The sequence below is a fragment of the Zophobas morio genome, unplaced genomic scaffold (assembly GCF_036711695.1).
Source record: "Zophobas morio isolate AGI-343-1 ecotype UQ-CSIRO unplaced genomic scaffold, CSIRO_AGI_Zmor_V1 ptg000002l, whole genome shotgun sequence".
NCBI lineage: Eukaryota > Metazoa > Arthropoda > Insecta > Coleoptera > Tenebrionidae > Zophobas > Zophobas morio.
This window is the reverse complement of record NW_026972107.1, coordinates 26,484,957-26,498,190: the sequence shown is the minus strand read 5'-3', so window position 1 is coordinate 26,498,190 and position 13,234 is coordinate 26,484,957. Positions and strand designations below refer to the sequence as shown.

The 13,234-nt window shown below is 36.5% G+C and overlaps 1 protein-coding gene across 1 annotated transcript; it reads left to right on the top strand.

The window, feature by feature from the left end:
• Positions 1-398: 398 nt before the first annotated feature.
• Positions 399-9,182, top strand: LOC135132230 (multiple coagulation factor deficiency protein 2 homolog). Its single transcript, XM_064060253.1, has 4 exons — positions 399-504; positions 886-1,081; positions 8,563-8,770; positions 8,832-9,182. The coding sequence occupies exons 2-4, from the start codon at positions 908-910 to the stop codon at positions 8,963-8,965; spliced, it is 516 nt and encodes a 171-aa protein (XP_063916323.1). The 5' UTR covers positions 399-504; positions 886-907; the 3' UTR covers positions 8,966-9,182.
• The last annotated feature ends 4,052 nt before the right edge of the window (positions 9,183-13,234 follow it).

The following is a 13,234-nucleotide window of genomic DNA, read 5'->3' as shown; positions in this document are numbered from 1 at the left end:
ACATGTCGTTCCTTCCGTAGGAAGCAGTCACTAACTCTCTTTTTATTTTATTTTTTTCCCCTTCTGGGTATGATCAACACCATGTTACTGTTATCTGGATATTTTTTCTTCATTTTTAATCAAAGATAAAAAATATTTAAAATTTGTAACTACTTTTATTTTGTGAATTTGGAAATTTATTTTATTTCACAATGCCAAAGAAATGAGTCAGAGGAAATCGAAACGGATATGACAATATTAAGTATCTTTTAATTTTCTACTCTATTAAACCGCGAATACAATTGCTGAAAAGTATTCAAAGGGATAATGAGATAATTCACTTGATTCTCTTCATGAAACCCTACAACAGCGCCCCTTAACGTCTGGAAGAATAAACATTCTGCTACACTCCTGCCACAGTGCAGAAATAATTCCTGATTTTCTTCGCGCATGACCTGCAGAAGCTGGAGTTAATCGATCTTGAATGTTCATCGTTGCTATGTAAGCCGAAATAAAAATTTCTAGGTAAGTGTATTTTTAGTATCATTGTAGTATTTTGCACTGGCGCGACAAATCCCTTAATCCACCCTTAATGTAACAGGTGCTTAGTAAATTCGACCCTTCATATAAAGCTTTCAATTCATGATCCAAGGGGGTACCCTTGAAGGCACTTGAGGCCGACACTTTGAACGCACATATGCGCACACGCCCTCTATCTGTAACAAGAGATGTTATCGGACTCTAATGACCCTCCCCGGGGGTCACAGAGGAACCCCTTCATTAGCCCGTCATTACATATCTACAACTTGTTCCGTCAACACTTCGATTTCAATGAAATTCAATAAAAGTCTGTCAGATTGTGCGGTTCTCCCCTCGATAGTTGCACCCCAAATGTTTTGTTTACAGTTGCTGAGATGAGACTGAAAAGATGATTCCTGGGTTTTTTCTATTAATGATTTGGCTGAATGCGACTGAAGGTAGAGGCCCCCATCATCCCAGAGGCGAACCTGTGGTCAAACATGTGCATTATAGGCCCACCAAAACACAACCTGAAAAAATTACCCAAGATAAGGAGCTTCTACACGACAAGGAGCACTTACAAGTAAGACATTAAAATGAAGTCACTGCTACAATTTAAAAAAAAATTAAATTTAAATAAAACCGACGTAAATATTTGTTCACAACTTCCGATGTCTCTGGAGCATCCAAAGTAGTCTATGTGTGTCAAGCAAATTTTTAAGCGAAAACTGGTTTAGCTCGATATTTTTGGAACACTATGATCGACTTTTTATAACAACAATAATTTTGTTCTCCATGAGATAATTGAAAAAAGTGTAATAAAACTGAAATTAAAATTGCTTATCATTTTTTTTAACTGTAGGACTTTCGTACGAAAACTTAAAAGAAATCTATTATATGTAAGATAAAGTGTAAAATTTAATAGTCCACCCTTTATTGTCCAATAATAAACGTTAAAGGCAGGGATAAATGAATAAAACACCGATAGGAGGATTATTAAGGAAGGTATCACGCTGCACATTTTAAGTCCCATTTACTTCACAGATTTTTTAAATGATCTTGTCGATCTAGATCTCCTATAGAGAAAATATAGAATTACGAATTAGTATTTTAGGACAGGTGCCAGACTGAAACGGAAAATTAAAATTCTCGCATTCTACGAATTGTGCAATAACAAAATTATACTACTACCAGTTACGCAAATAAATATTAGATTTTATATAACAATTATAAAGTCAGAGATGGAATTTAAAGTGGACACCGCCCGAGGTGCATCACCGTTTTTACTTTAGAACTAATAAAAAAAAATTAAGAAAGGAAATACTGCCGTCATGGCAAACTTCTATATTTCTCTCGGTGTTTCGCAGGTCTAAAAGTACGAAAGTACAGGATTTTCGTTTCTGCCTTTTTATCTGTTGATAATTTATTTGAAAAATATCTTCACTGTTTTTAGGTTTAAACTCAGATACTTTACCTAAGTTATTACTATTAGCGACGGATTTTATTTTATTTTATCTTGTGATCATGAGATACAATTGTCAAAATTTTTGAAATGACTTCTATAGCAAACAAAAGCAGGCGAAATTCTAACTTTAATTCAAAATTCTAGCCTAAACTCTTCGAATAAACCTCAAAATTTTCGTTAGGATAATAAAAGACTATGTAAATTAATAATCTGTTTACTATTTCCAAACATTCTTGTCAAAACAGTCTTGTTAAATAATTCTTACCTAAAATGTGCGGCGTGATATACACTTGAAGTTAACGAATGCAATGGGAATTGTCTTTTGGACAACGAGTTGCCTACCACTCATTTGCAGATTATAGACCACTAACTAAAAGAAAGTTGTTGTCATTTCAAAAAAATATAGTAAACAACTTTATTCAAAAACAAACCTTGAGGCATGATATTAAATTTTGTTTTGCATTTTACCACTTTTCTCAGTAAGTTGTTAATTTGTGCTGTAAAAGTAAACATTATATTGGTTAAAATGTTAAGATTCATAAAAAAAGGTTTTGAATTATCATTTTAAATTGTCACTTTTAACAGCATTATTTTAATCGAATCATTAACACAATGATGGAATTCAAACATAAATGAAGAAATTTTACTGAAAGAAGGTAATATATAATTTGTGTTCGAAATGCAGTTCAAAAACCTCTGAGCAATATGCCAAACATTCATAAAACGCATGTCGAACGAAAGTGTCGCACCATGTCACACTGGTTGTGGTCTTGCTGGCGTGGGACGATGTGGAAATGCTGTAGGAAAATTTTACGCAATATCTCTTGTCTATAAACCTTTAATGTATGGAGAGAGCATTTTCACTTTTTTTTATTATCGACGAATTTCGACCAGTAAAAACCGATAATAACCCTGTTAAAAATGCCCAATCAAATCCAATATAACCCAATCTAAGTTAGATTGGACCAGATTGTGTTTGATTGGGTTAATTGGGATTCAATTTGAACTTATATTGGATTTGATTGGGCAAACACAATTAAGGGCTTTGATTGGATTTGATTGGATTTGATTGTGAAAATTGGAAATAATTGTGTATTACCAATAAAAACATCTAAAAAGCAAAATGTGATGTAATAAATACAATTTAGGTTTGGAGTGTGCTAGAACGTGCAAATGGAACATTTTATTTTATTTTATCACTAACATTGATGTCCCTAATATAAATAATTTTGTTGCTTTCGTTTAGATTCCCAAAATGGCTTTGAGTTATCATTTACAATAAAATGCCGTAAAAGATAATTATTTATTATGGAAATAAAACGCTTATTGAAACGATTATAACGAAAAATACAATTATTTGAAAAAAGCACCCCCTTCACGAATAGAATAAGTTGTTAACATTTTATTACCCGAGAACAAGGCTCGAAAGAATTCTGAATCGATCACAAGAATATACATCTATATGCATATTCAAAAAAATTGCATAAATATGTTCTGCGTATTAGCAACCCCCATAGGGGGGTCGACGGGGAACGTAACCACCCACTTCGATGAGAAGTCGTAAAGAAACACATTACGCAACCATTTTGCATCCTACGGCAACGATACGGACCGTAGGTGCCTCAATTTCACGTTTAAACGACGGTCACAGTGTCGCCCAATCTGGCCCAATCAAATCCAATCCCAAATTGGGGGCGCCCAATCAAACCCAATCTGCGAATAATTCGCACGCCAATCGCACAAAGAAGGTAAAAAATGACCACCACAATGGTCACGTGGTACGCAAGCAAACATATTATCACTATTATAGCGAAAAATAATTTGTTTTTAATAAACAACCCTTTTACGCGGGTTTGAGTGTTAATATTATCCGACAGGAGTATATTTTTGGGAAAAAATTCTGTGTTCGACACGATAGGATTTATGACGATAAGCATACTCAAAAAAAATGCATAAATATTGTCTGCGTATTAGCAACCCCCATAAGGGGGTCGACGGAGAACGTAACCACCCACTTCGATGAGAAGTCGTAAAGAAACACATTACGCAACCATTTTGCATCCTACGGCAACGATACGGACCGTAGGTGCCTCAATTTCACGTTTAAACGACGGTCACAGTGTCGCCCAATCTGGCCCAATCAAATCCAATCCCAAATTGGGGGCGCCCAATCAAATCCAATCTGCGAATAATTCGCACGCCAATCGCACAAAGAAGGTAAAAAATGACCATCACAATGGTCACGTGGTACGCAAGCAAACATATTATCACCATTATAGCGAACAATAAACCTTTTTTAAAAAACAACCCTTTTACGCGGGTTTAAGTGTTAATACTATCCGACCGGAGTACATTTTTGGGCAAAAATTCTGTGTTCGACACGATAACGTTTACATCGATAAGCATACCAAAAAATATGCATAAATATTGTCTGCGTATTAGCAACCCCCATAAGGGTGTCGACGGAGAACGTAACCACCCACTTCGATGAGAAGTCGTAAAGAAACACATTACGCAACCATTTTGCATCCTACGGCAACGATACGGACCGCACGTGCCTCAATATTACGTTTGAACGACGTTCACAGTGTCGCCCAATCTCGCCCAATCTGCGAATAATTCGCTCGCCAATCGCACAAAGCAGGTAAAAAATGACCACCACAATGGTCACGTAGTACGCAAGCAAACATATTATCACTATTATAGCGAAAAATAATTTGTTTTTAATAAACTACCCTTTTACGCGGGTTTAAGTGTTAATATTATCCGACAGGAGTATATTTTTGGGTAAAAAATTCTGTGTTCGACACGATAGGATTTATGACGATAACTATACTCAAAAAAATGGCATAAATATTTTCTGCGTATTAGCAACCCTCATAAGGAGGTCGACGGAGAACGTAACCACCCACTTCGATGAGAAGTCGTAAAGAAACACATTACGCAACCATTTTGCATCCTACGGCAACGATACGGACCGTGGGTGCCTCAATATTACGTTTAAACGACGGTCACAGTGTCGCCCAATCTGGCCCAATCAAATCCAATCCCAAATTGGGGGCGCCCAATCAAATCCAATCTGCGAATAATTCGCACGCCAATCGTACAAAGAAGGTAAAAAATGACCACCACAATGGTCACGTGGTACGCAAGCAAACATATTATCACTATTATAGCGTACAATAAAACTTTTTTAAAAAACAACCCTTTTACGCGGGTTTAAGTGTTAATACTGTCCGACCGGAGTATATTTTTGGGAAAAAATTCTGTGTTCGACACGGTAAGATTTATGACGATAAGCATAATCAAAAAAATTGCATAAATATTTTCCTGCGTATTAGCAACCCCCATAAGGGAGTCGACGGAGAACGTAACCACCCACTTCGATGAGAAGTCGTAAAGAAACACATTACGCAACCATTTTGCATCGTACGGCAACGATAATGACCGTAGGTGCCTCAATATTACGTTTAAACGACGGTCACAGTGTCGCCCAATCTGGCCCAATCAAATCCAATCCCAAATTGGGGGCGCCCAATCAAATCCAATCTGCGAATAATTCGCACACCAATCGCACAAAGAAGGTAAAAAATGACCACCACAATGGTCACTTGGTACGCAAGCAAACATATTATCACCATTATAGCGAACAATAAAACTTTTTTAAAAAACAACCCTTTTACGCGGGTTTAAGTGTTAATACTGTCCGACCAGAGTATATTTTTGGGAAAAAATTCTGTGTTCGACACGATAACGTTTACAGCGATAAGCATACCAAAAAAAATGCATAAATATTGTCTGCGTATTAGCAACCCCCATAAGGGGGTCGACGGGGAACGTAACCACCCACTTCGATGAGAAGTCGTAAAGAAACACATTACGCAACCATTTTGCATCCTACGGCAACGATACGGACCGTGGGTGCCTCAATATTACGTTTAAACGACGGTCACAGTGTCGCCCAATCAGGCCCAATCAAATCCAATCCCAAATTGGGGGCGCCCAATCAAATCCAATCTGCGAATAATTACCTGCTTTGTGCGATTGGCGTGCGAATTATTCGCAGATTGGGCGAGATTGGGCGACACTGTGAACGTCGTTTAAACGTAATATTGAGGCACGTGCGGTCCGTATCGTTGCCTTAGGATGCAAAATGGTTGCGTAATGTGTTTCTTTACGTCTTCTCATCGAAGTGGGTGGTTACGTTCTCCGTTGACCCCCTTATTGGGGTTGGTAATTTGTAGAAAATATTATGCAATTTTTTTTGGTATGCTTATCGCTATAAACGTTATCGTGTCGAACACAGAATTTTTTCCCAAAAATATACTTCTCTCGGATAATATTAACACTTAAACCCGCGTAAAAGGGTTGTTTTTTAAAAAAGGTTTATTGTTCGCTATAATAGTGATAATATGTTTGCTTGCGCACCACGTGACCATTGTGGTGGTCATTTTTTATCTTCTTTGTGCGATTGGCGTGCGAATTATTCGCAGATTGGATTTGATTGGGCGCCCCCAATTTGGGATTGGATTTGATTGGGCCAGATTGGGCGACACTGTGACCGTCGTTTAAACGTAATATTGAGGCACCCACGGTCCGTATCGTTGCCGTAGGATGCAAAATGGTTCCGTAATGTGTTTCTTTACGACTTCTCATCGAAGTGGGTGGTTACGTTCTCCGTTGACCCCCTTATTGGGGTTGGTAATTTGTAGAAAATATTATGCAATTTTTTTTTGGTATGCTTATCGCTGTAAACGTTATCGTGTCGAACACAGAATTTTTTCCCAAAAATATACTTCTCTCGGATAATATTAACACTTAAACCCGCGTAAAAGGGTTGTTTTTTAAAAAAGGTTTATTGTTCGCTATGATAGTGATAATATGTTTGCTTGCGCACCACGTGACCATTGTGGTGCTCATTTTTTATCTTCTTTGTGCGATTGGCGTGCGAATTATTCGCAGATTGGATTTGATTGGGCGCCCCCAATTTGGGATTGGATTTGATTGGGCCAGATTGGGCGACACTGTGACCGTCGTTTAAACATAATATTGAGGCACCTACGGTCCGTATCGTTGCCGTAGGATGCAAAATGGTTGCGTAATGTGTTTCTTTACGACTTCTCATCGAAGTGGGTGGTTACGTTCTCCGTCGACCTCCTTATGGGGGTTGCTAATACGCAGGAAAATATTTATGCATTTTTTTTTGAGTATGCTTATCGTCATAAATCCTATCGTGTCGAACACAGAATTTTTTCCCAAAAATATACTCCTGTCGGATAATATTAACACTTAAACCCGCGTAAAAGGGTTGTTTTTTAAAAAAGTTTTATTGTTCGCTATAATGGTTATAATATGTTTGCTTGCGTACCACGTGACCATTGTGGTGGTCATTTTTTACCTTCTTTGTGCGATTGGCGTGCGAATTATTCGCAGATTGGATTTGATTGGGCGCCCCCAATTTGGGATTGGATTTGATTGGGCCAGATTGGGCGACACTGTGACCGTCGTTTAAACGTGAAATTGAGGCACCTACGGTCCGTATCGTTGCCGTAGGATGCAAAATGGTTCCGTAATGTGTTTCTTTACGACTTCTCATCGAAGTGGGTGGTTACGTTCTCCGTTGATCCCCTTATTGGGGTTGGTAATTTGTAGAAAATATTATGCAATTTTTTTTTGGTATGCTTATCGCTGTAAACGTTATCGTGTCGAACACAGAATTTTTTCCCAAAAATATACTTCTCTCGGATAATATTAACACTTAAACCCGCGTAAAAGGGTTGTTTTTTAAAAAAGTTTTATTGTTCGCTATAATAGTGATAATATGTTTGCTTGCGTACCACGTGACCATTGTGGTGGCCTTTTTTTACCTTCTTTGTGCCATTGGCGTGCGGACTACTCGCAGATTGGATTTGATTGGGCGTACCCAATCTAATTTATATTGGGCGATCCCAAAATAATTTTGATTGGATTTGATTGGGCATTTTTAACAGGGAATCGAACGAGTAATCAGATTTTAGAATCGTCAGGTGAATGTCCGTTTCTACGTGGTTGCCTACAATATTACCAACAACGCAAATATTTTTTTATGTCCTTTAATTAACTATAACGGTTAATAAAATCGAAATAAGATGAGCCAAATTAGATCCAGTAAAAATTTCAACTCTGAATCTTTACTCAAATATAAGTTAACATACAGTGTAAAGTTTAACATGGGAAATCCCATGGCCACTTTTTAAAACGATGCACTGTATGTATCTACGAGACAAATCACTTCGGACACCATTTTTCTGTCATTTCAAAAATTTGAATGTAGTCTGTGCTTTATTGTCACGTTTGAACCTGAAACGATTTGTCATGTCGGATGCAATGTCAAAAATGACAAAACAAAAAATATAAGATTACAGTAAAGGTGTTTCACACTTTGTGAGAATGGAATGACATTGACCTCCGAAATGATTTGTCCACGACTCTTAAACCGACTAAGAAGTTGATGCTCTTTAAAATTAGAGAAATATCTTGATAGAAGAGTCCTACGAGAATAATTATGTCTTTAAGGGTTGTCCATAATCACTGAAATTCGTTATTACGCAACCTTTCAGGAACATCTCGAAGAAATCATTAACGAACCTGATTTATCGAAAATGACAGATGAGGAGCTGGAATTCTATTATTTCCAAGTTCATGACACGGACAAGAATTCGAAACTCGATGGGTTAGAAATTCTGAATGCGATTTTGCATACGACTCATGAAGAAGAGAAAAAAGATGACATACAAGCCGAGGAAGACGATTTTGAATATTACGTAGGTATGTGAGCCTTTAAATCCAACTTTTAGTTTGGTTGCTACAGAAAATTATTGTTTTTTAGAACTGATTGATCGTGTTTTGAAGGAAGATGACCTAGATAAGGACGGTTATCTGAGTTATCCTGAATTTACTTCTGGGCGACGAAATGCTATATTAGCTGATAATAAAAACCAAGTTTCCGTTAAAATGGTTTAAATTTTATCATTATATGTATTGTGAAGCGGTAAACAAAAACCTCCTCAAGTAGCTGCCCTGCCTGGCTCATCCTCTGCTACTTAACATTGGGGAATGAGAAAAACAACTAAAAAGTTGGAGCCAATTTGAGGATGATTTTTCTTGATCGTACATTGGATTTATGAAATTATAATGATTATAAACTACGTAATAAATTATAAGATTTTAATATTTGGTACCACAAGTCGTATTTTTTTAATCTAACAGATTTGATATTTACAAACGCGAAAATAACGTAATATTATAATAACAAGAATATGAGGAACAAAATGATCATTTGCTTGTAAAGAAAAGTTAGTCATTAATTGCGTCATCTACGAAAAAGCAAGAAAAAGAACCAACAACACGTACCTACATTGTTTTTATATAACATAAAAAAAAAACAAGATTCAGTTCCTTATTCAAAACTTTTAAATACACTAAAACTATTTCCAAAATTGTTCTTTCCTAAATATGGAACAGAATTTTGGAAGACAAAACTCCAAATCACTTTACAAACTATAATCATTAAACTCTATCTAATAGTCACTAGAAAATTTTTAAGAAAATTACTTCAGCCGCTTTATTTGGTAGTTAATTATTTGTTTGATGTCCTCAACAGTTGCAACAATGAATTTTACATAGAACCCACCATAAAACTGAAAACATTATGACTGGCTGCACATAAACCGCATAAAGTTAAATACAAAACCCAAGTGATTATTGAAGGCGGCCAAAAACTACTCCCTCATGTAAAACAAAACAGTGAAGTAATCCAAAGGCAAAGACGAAGTGATACATACATTTTTTTCAGCAATATTCTCACATTCAGAACCAAAACACAACTTAAATAACCTAGGAAGACATAAGTGGTGGCTAAAGGCTTCTGAGAACTATTAAGCGATCAAATCATCCATGATGCATTTTTATTGACGGTGGAGGAATAGGTACACTACAATTTATATGCATATATAGAGGGTTTTTTGTCTGAAATTCAAGATCAAGTTATCTACACAAATAAGCACACAAGATTTATTTGCAAAGATTTAAGAGTAAATAGTGACTGTTATGGATTTTGCAAAACCCAAAATCATTTCTTTTTATGCTCTCCACGAAGTGAGTATGAAGTTCAATTTGTGTTTAGTCATCTCAAATAAGGTTCGAATAATTTTGTTTGAAAATTAAAAAAAATGAGAAAGCTGTGTTAGATATTAAGAGCACATCATATTTTTCGTGAATTTCTCGAATAAAATTAGAGATAAACCTCTTGCTACTTATTTAGGTACTGCATTTAGGTAAGTATGTCTACACGATACCTGGTTATAACAAAAATTAATATCGTTTGTGAATGTAATTTTAAATTAATTAATTTACAACAAATAATGAAACTGCCCTAATTTTTATGCGTAAAACGAAAACGCAACGCAAAAACGAAGAACCACAAATAAACTAAACGAAATATGGAAATCCAAACTACAGATGTGACAGATGATCCTCTGTCTCCGGAGTTGTATTCCCGAAAAAAAGACGATGAACAAGTACCTAGAGGGATGTTTTTGGAACACTCATTAGAAAAGGTCCGTTTAGCACTACGCAGACTAGATCGGAGTCGAATAGATCACTTGTTAAGTTATCCTGGATGAATGATTGGTAATTATGCATGGCTTGCTACGGTGAGACGAAGTGAAAGAATAGCACAAGATCAATATGCTGAAATTATAAAATTTGAACGTGATTCCAATTCATCACCAATGTCATCAATACTAATTATTACCTGGTACCGTAATGATAAAAACCTTTCCTGAATGCGATCATTTCCTCAGTGGAGGCTTAATAACAAAAATTGATTATAATATATAGGTACCTAACGCAATAACCCAGATGCGGTACTTCTTAAAAAAAAAACAGAAACAAATACTTGTAATATAGTTTTTCGTATTATTTATTTTTTAAATACCCACTAAAAAAATTCTTAGTGATTTTTATGTCATTTTGTTCTTATTAAAATCCTACGTCAAAAAAATCGCGTGTTTTGAATGACTGTAGTGTATTTCAGAACTCCGTTCGCCTAAGCCATAAACCGGAATGATTATAAATCAACAATTATTACCCAGTAAGTAGACTTTACCGCGCTTCTTTTCTTAAAGAACAAGCTGTTCCCTTCTTTTCACAGGTAAGTGTTGAATCTAAGGGTGTCCTTGTCTTTTAATATAGGGCAAACGAGTTGAAGCAAGAAAACCATAGTGGATTTTCAGCATGGTTGCATAATATAGCGTTTCACTCAGCGGTTAAAGTAGTGATATTAAAATTGTTAAAGTACTGCATTTACGTGTACAAGAGGAACTGAGATGGCAATTTTTTTTAAAGTAACCTATTTCTTTACTATTTACAATTCATAAAACAAAACGAATCGTTTGTTCCATTGTGACAGTGATTTTGGAGAATTATCATCTCTCAACCGACCGACTGTTGAGAAACCCTGGAATCTGTCAATCTTTGGAACGGCTTATGGGTTAGACGAACGGAATTCTGAAATACACTATAACTAAAGCACTTTGGAGGTAATTCTAGTCAACTTAAGCTATTTAAGCAAAAACTTCGATGTGAGTATCCATTGTCGTTCGTTTATGGACATAAATATTCAAAATAATATACATATTAGTGTTAATGTTGCGAGAAACGTGAATGGGGACAGATTCTGCGTTTCCGCCAAAGTGTAGTTCCTTTCGGGGGTTTTAGTTACCAGAGGTTCAACTTGTATTGGGAAAATGGCAGCTTGAGAAGATTTATTGGTGCTCACTGTTCACAGCTACCGCTATCAACCAGGAAGGTTCTGTTGTTTCAAGTGTAACTGCCCATTCACAATGGACATAAGGCATAACAAGTACATAAAGCTTACATAAATACATAAAGTTGAAACGATGGAAAACGTGTACTCCTGTTCACAGTGGACGAAAGTAATTCTTATGCTTATGAACGTTTTATGTAATCCTTGTGTGCGTACACAAAGTTGAAATAAGTTCAACTTTGTGCACGAATTATGTCAAAATTATGTTAAAATCTAGGGACTTTTGAATGCTGCTATTGAATTCCCTTTGACAGTTGGCACTTGGCACTTCATACATTTGATTATATTAAATATATGTATATATTATAATCAAAGCTTCACACTGCGAGTCTGTTCTGTACTGCGAGTTGTCAAGTTCGAATATCGTACGAAATTGTAGGTTAGATATTTTGATTGACTCAGTTTGAGGTTAGCCGTTTCTATGTTTAGCCGGGAGTTATTCCGTTCTGCGTTTGCGCAGTTTAACAATTCTTACAGAGTTCACTGTGTCCACTGTGAACGTAGATAAGCATAAGCCAGACACAAACCAAAAATGTAAATTAGGTTATGCGCTCGTTCTTATGTCTTATGTCCATTGTGAATGGGCAGTAAGGGTGCTTTTTGGTGTGGATTAAAAACGTTGGGTCAGCAGTAGATGGACAGCTGATGCTCTTTTGAATAATACTTCATTATTGCACAACTATTATTGAATTAATTATGAAGACATATTGGAGGGAAAATTGCCACTACATCAGCAACTATATTGAATTATTAAACATTCCTTTCCGTTTTATTTTACTCTCTTATTTTCGCAGGCGCTCACCACCTGAGATCCGTGTCTCCGGCTTGAGAGCAACCCCGGCGTTGCCTCCCCCGGAGAGGAAGCTGGCGCCCGAGCGACCTAAGGTGCCACCCCCGGGCGGCGTGAAGGTCGCCGCATCAGCCTAGGTCGATCAGATGTGTTTTTTATATCAGCGGCACAAGTCAGCCCAAGTTTTGGCACCCAGGTACGCCGCCACCACACAATTTGGGAAACAGCAAGAAAGCTTGAAGATGGACTAAAGCAAACCTATGCCCTATTTATAAAACTGCGGTAAATTACAATGTGCGAACTATAAAGGAATAAGTATGCTTGCAAACATCCCACAAGTGAACACGCAGAAAGAAAATTAGGCGCGTGTGTAGGAGTACGAGTATGAGTAAAGCCGAGTTGCATGAAGTTCACAAAGAGTCTGCACAAGCGTCGAAGGAATTGAGATATTTAGGAATCAAAATTGAAGACAACGGAAAAAAAAACATGGAATACTTCGATCGTTCGTGAGATCTAAGTTTGTTTAAAAAAAAAAAATAAAGAAAGAATTGACAGAATAGTAAGATGAGCTACCATAACATACGGAAGTGAGACGCGGGTTTTAAATAAAGCA

Bases quoted from the DNA above. Each gene is read 5' to 3' on its own strand.
- LOC135132230 (XM_064060253.1), top strand. From the start codon at position 908: ATGATTCCTGGGTTTTTTCTATTAATGATTTGGCTGAATGCGACTGAA. The intron at 1,082-8,562 runs GTAAGACATTAA...GCAACCTTTCAG, and splicing joins ACGACAAGGAGCACTTACAA to GAACATCTCGAAGAAATCAT. The intron at 8,771-8,831 runs GTATGTGAGCCT...ATTGTTTTTTAG, and splicing joins CGATTTTGAATATTACGTAG to AACTGATTGATCGTGTTTTG.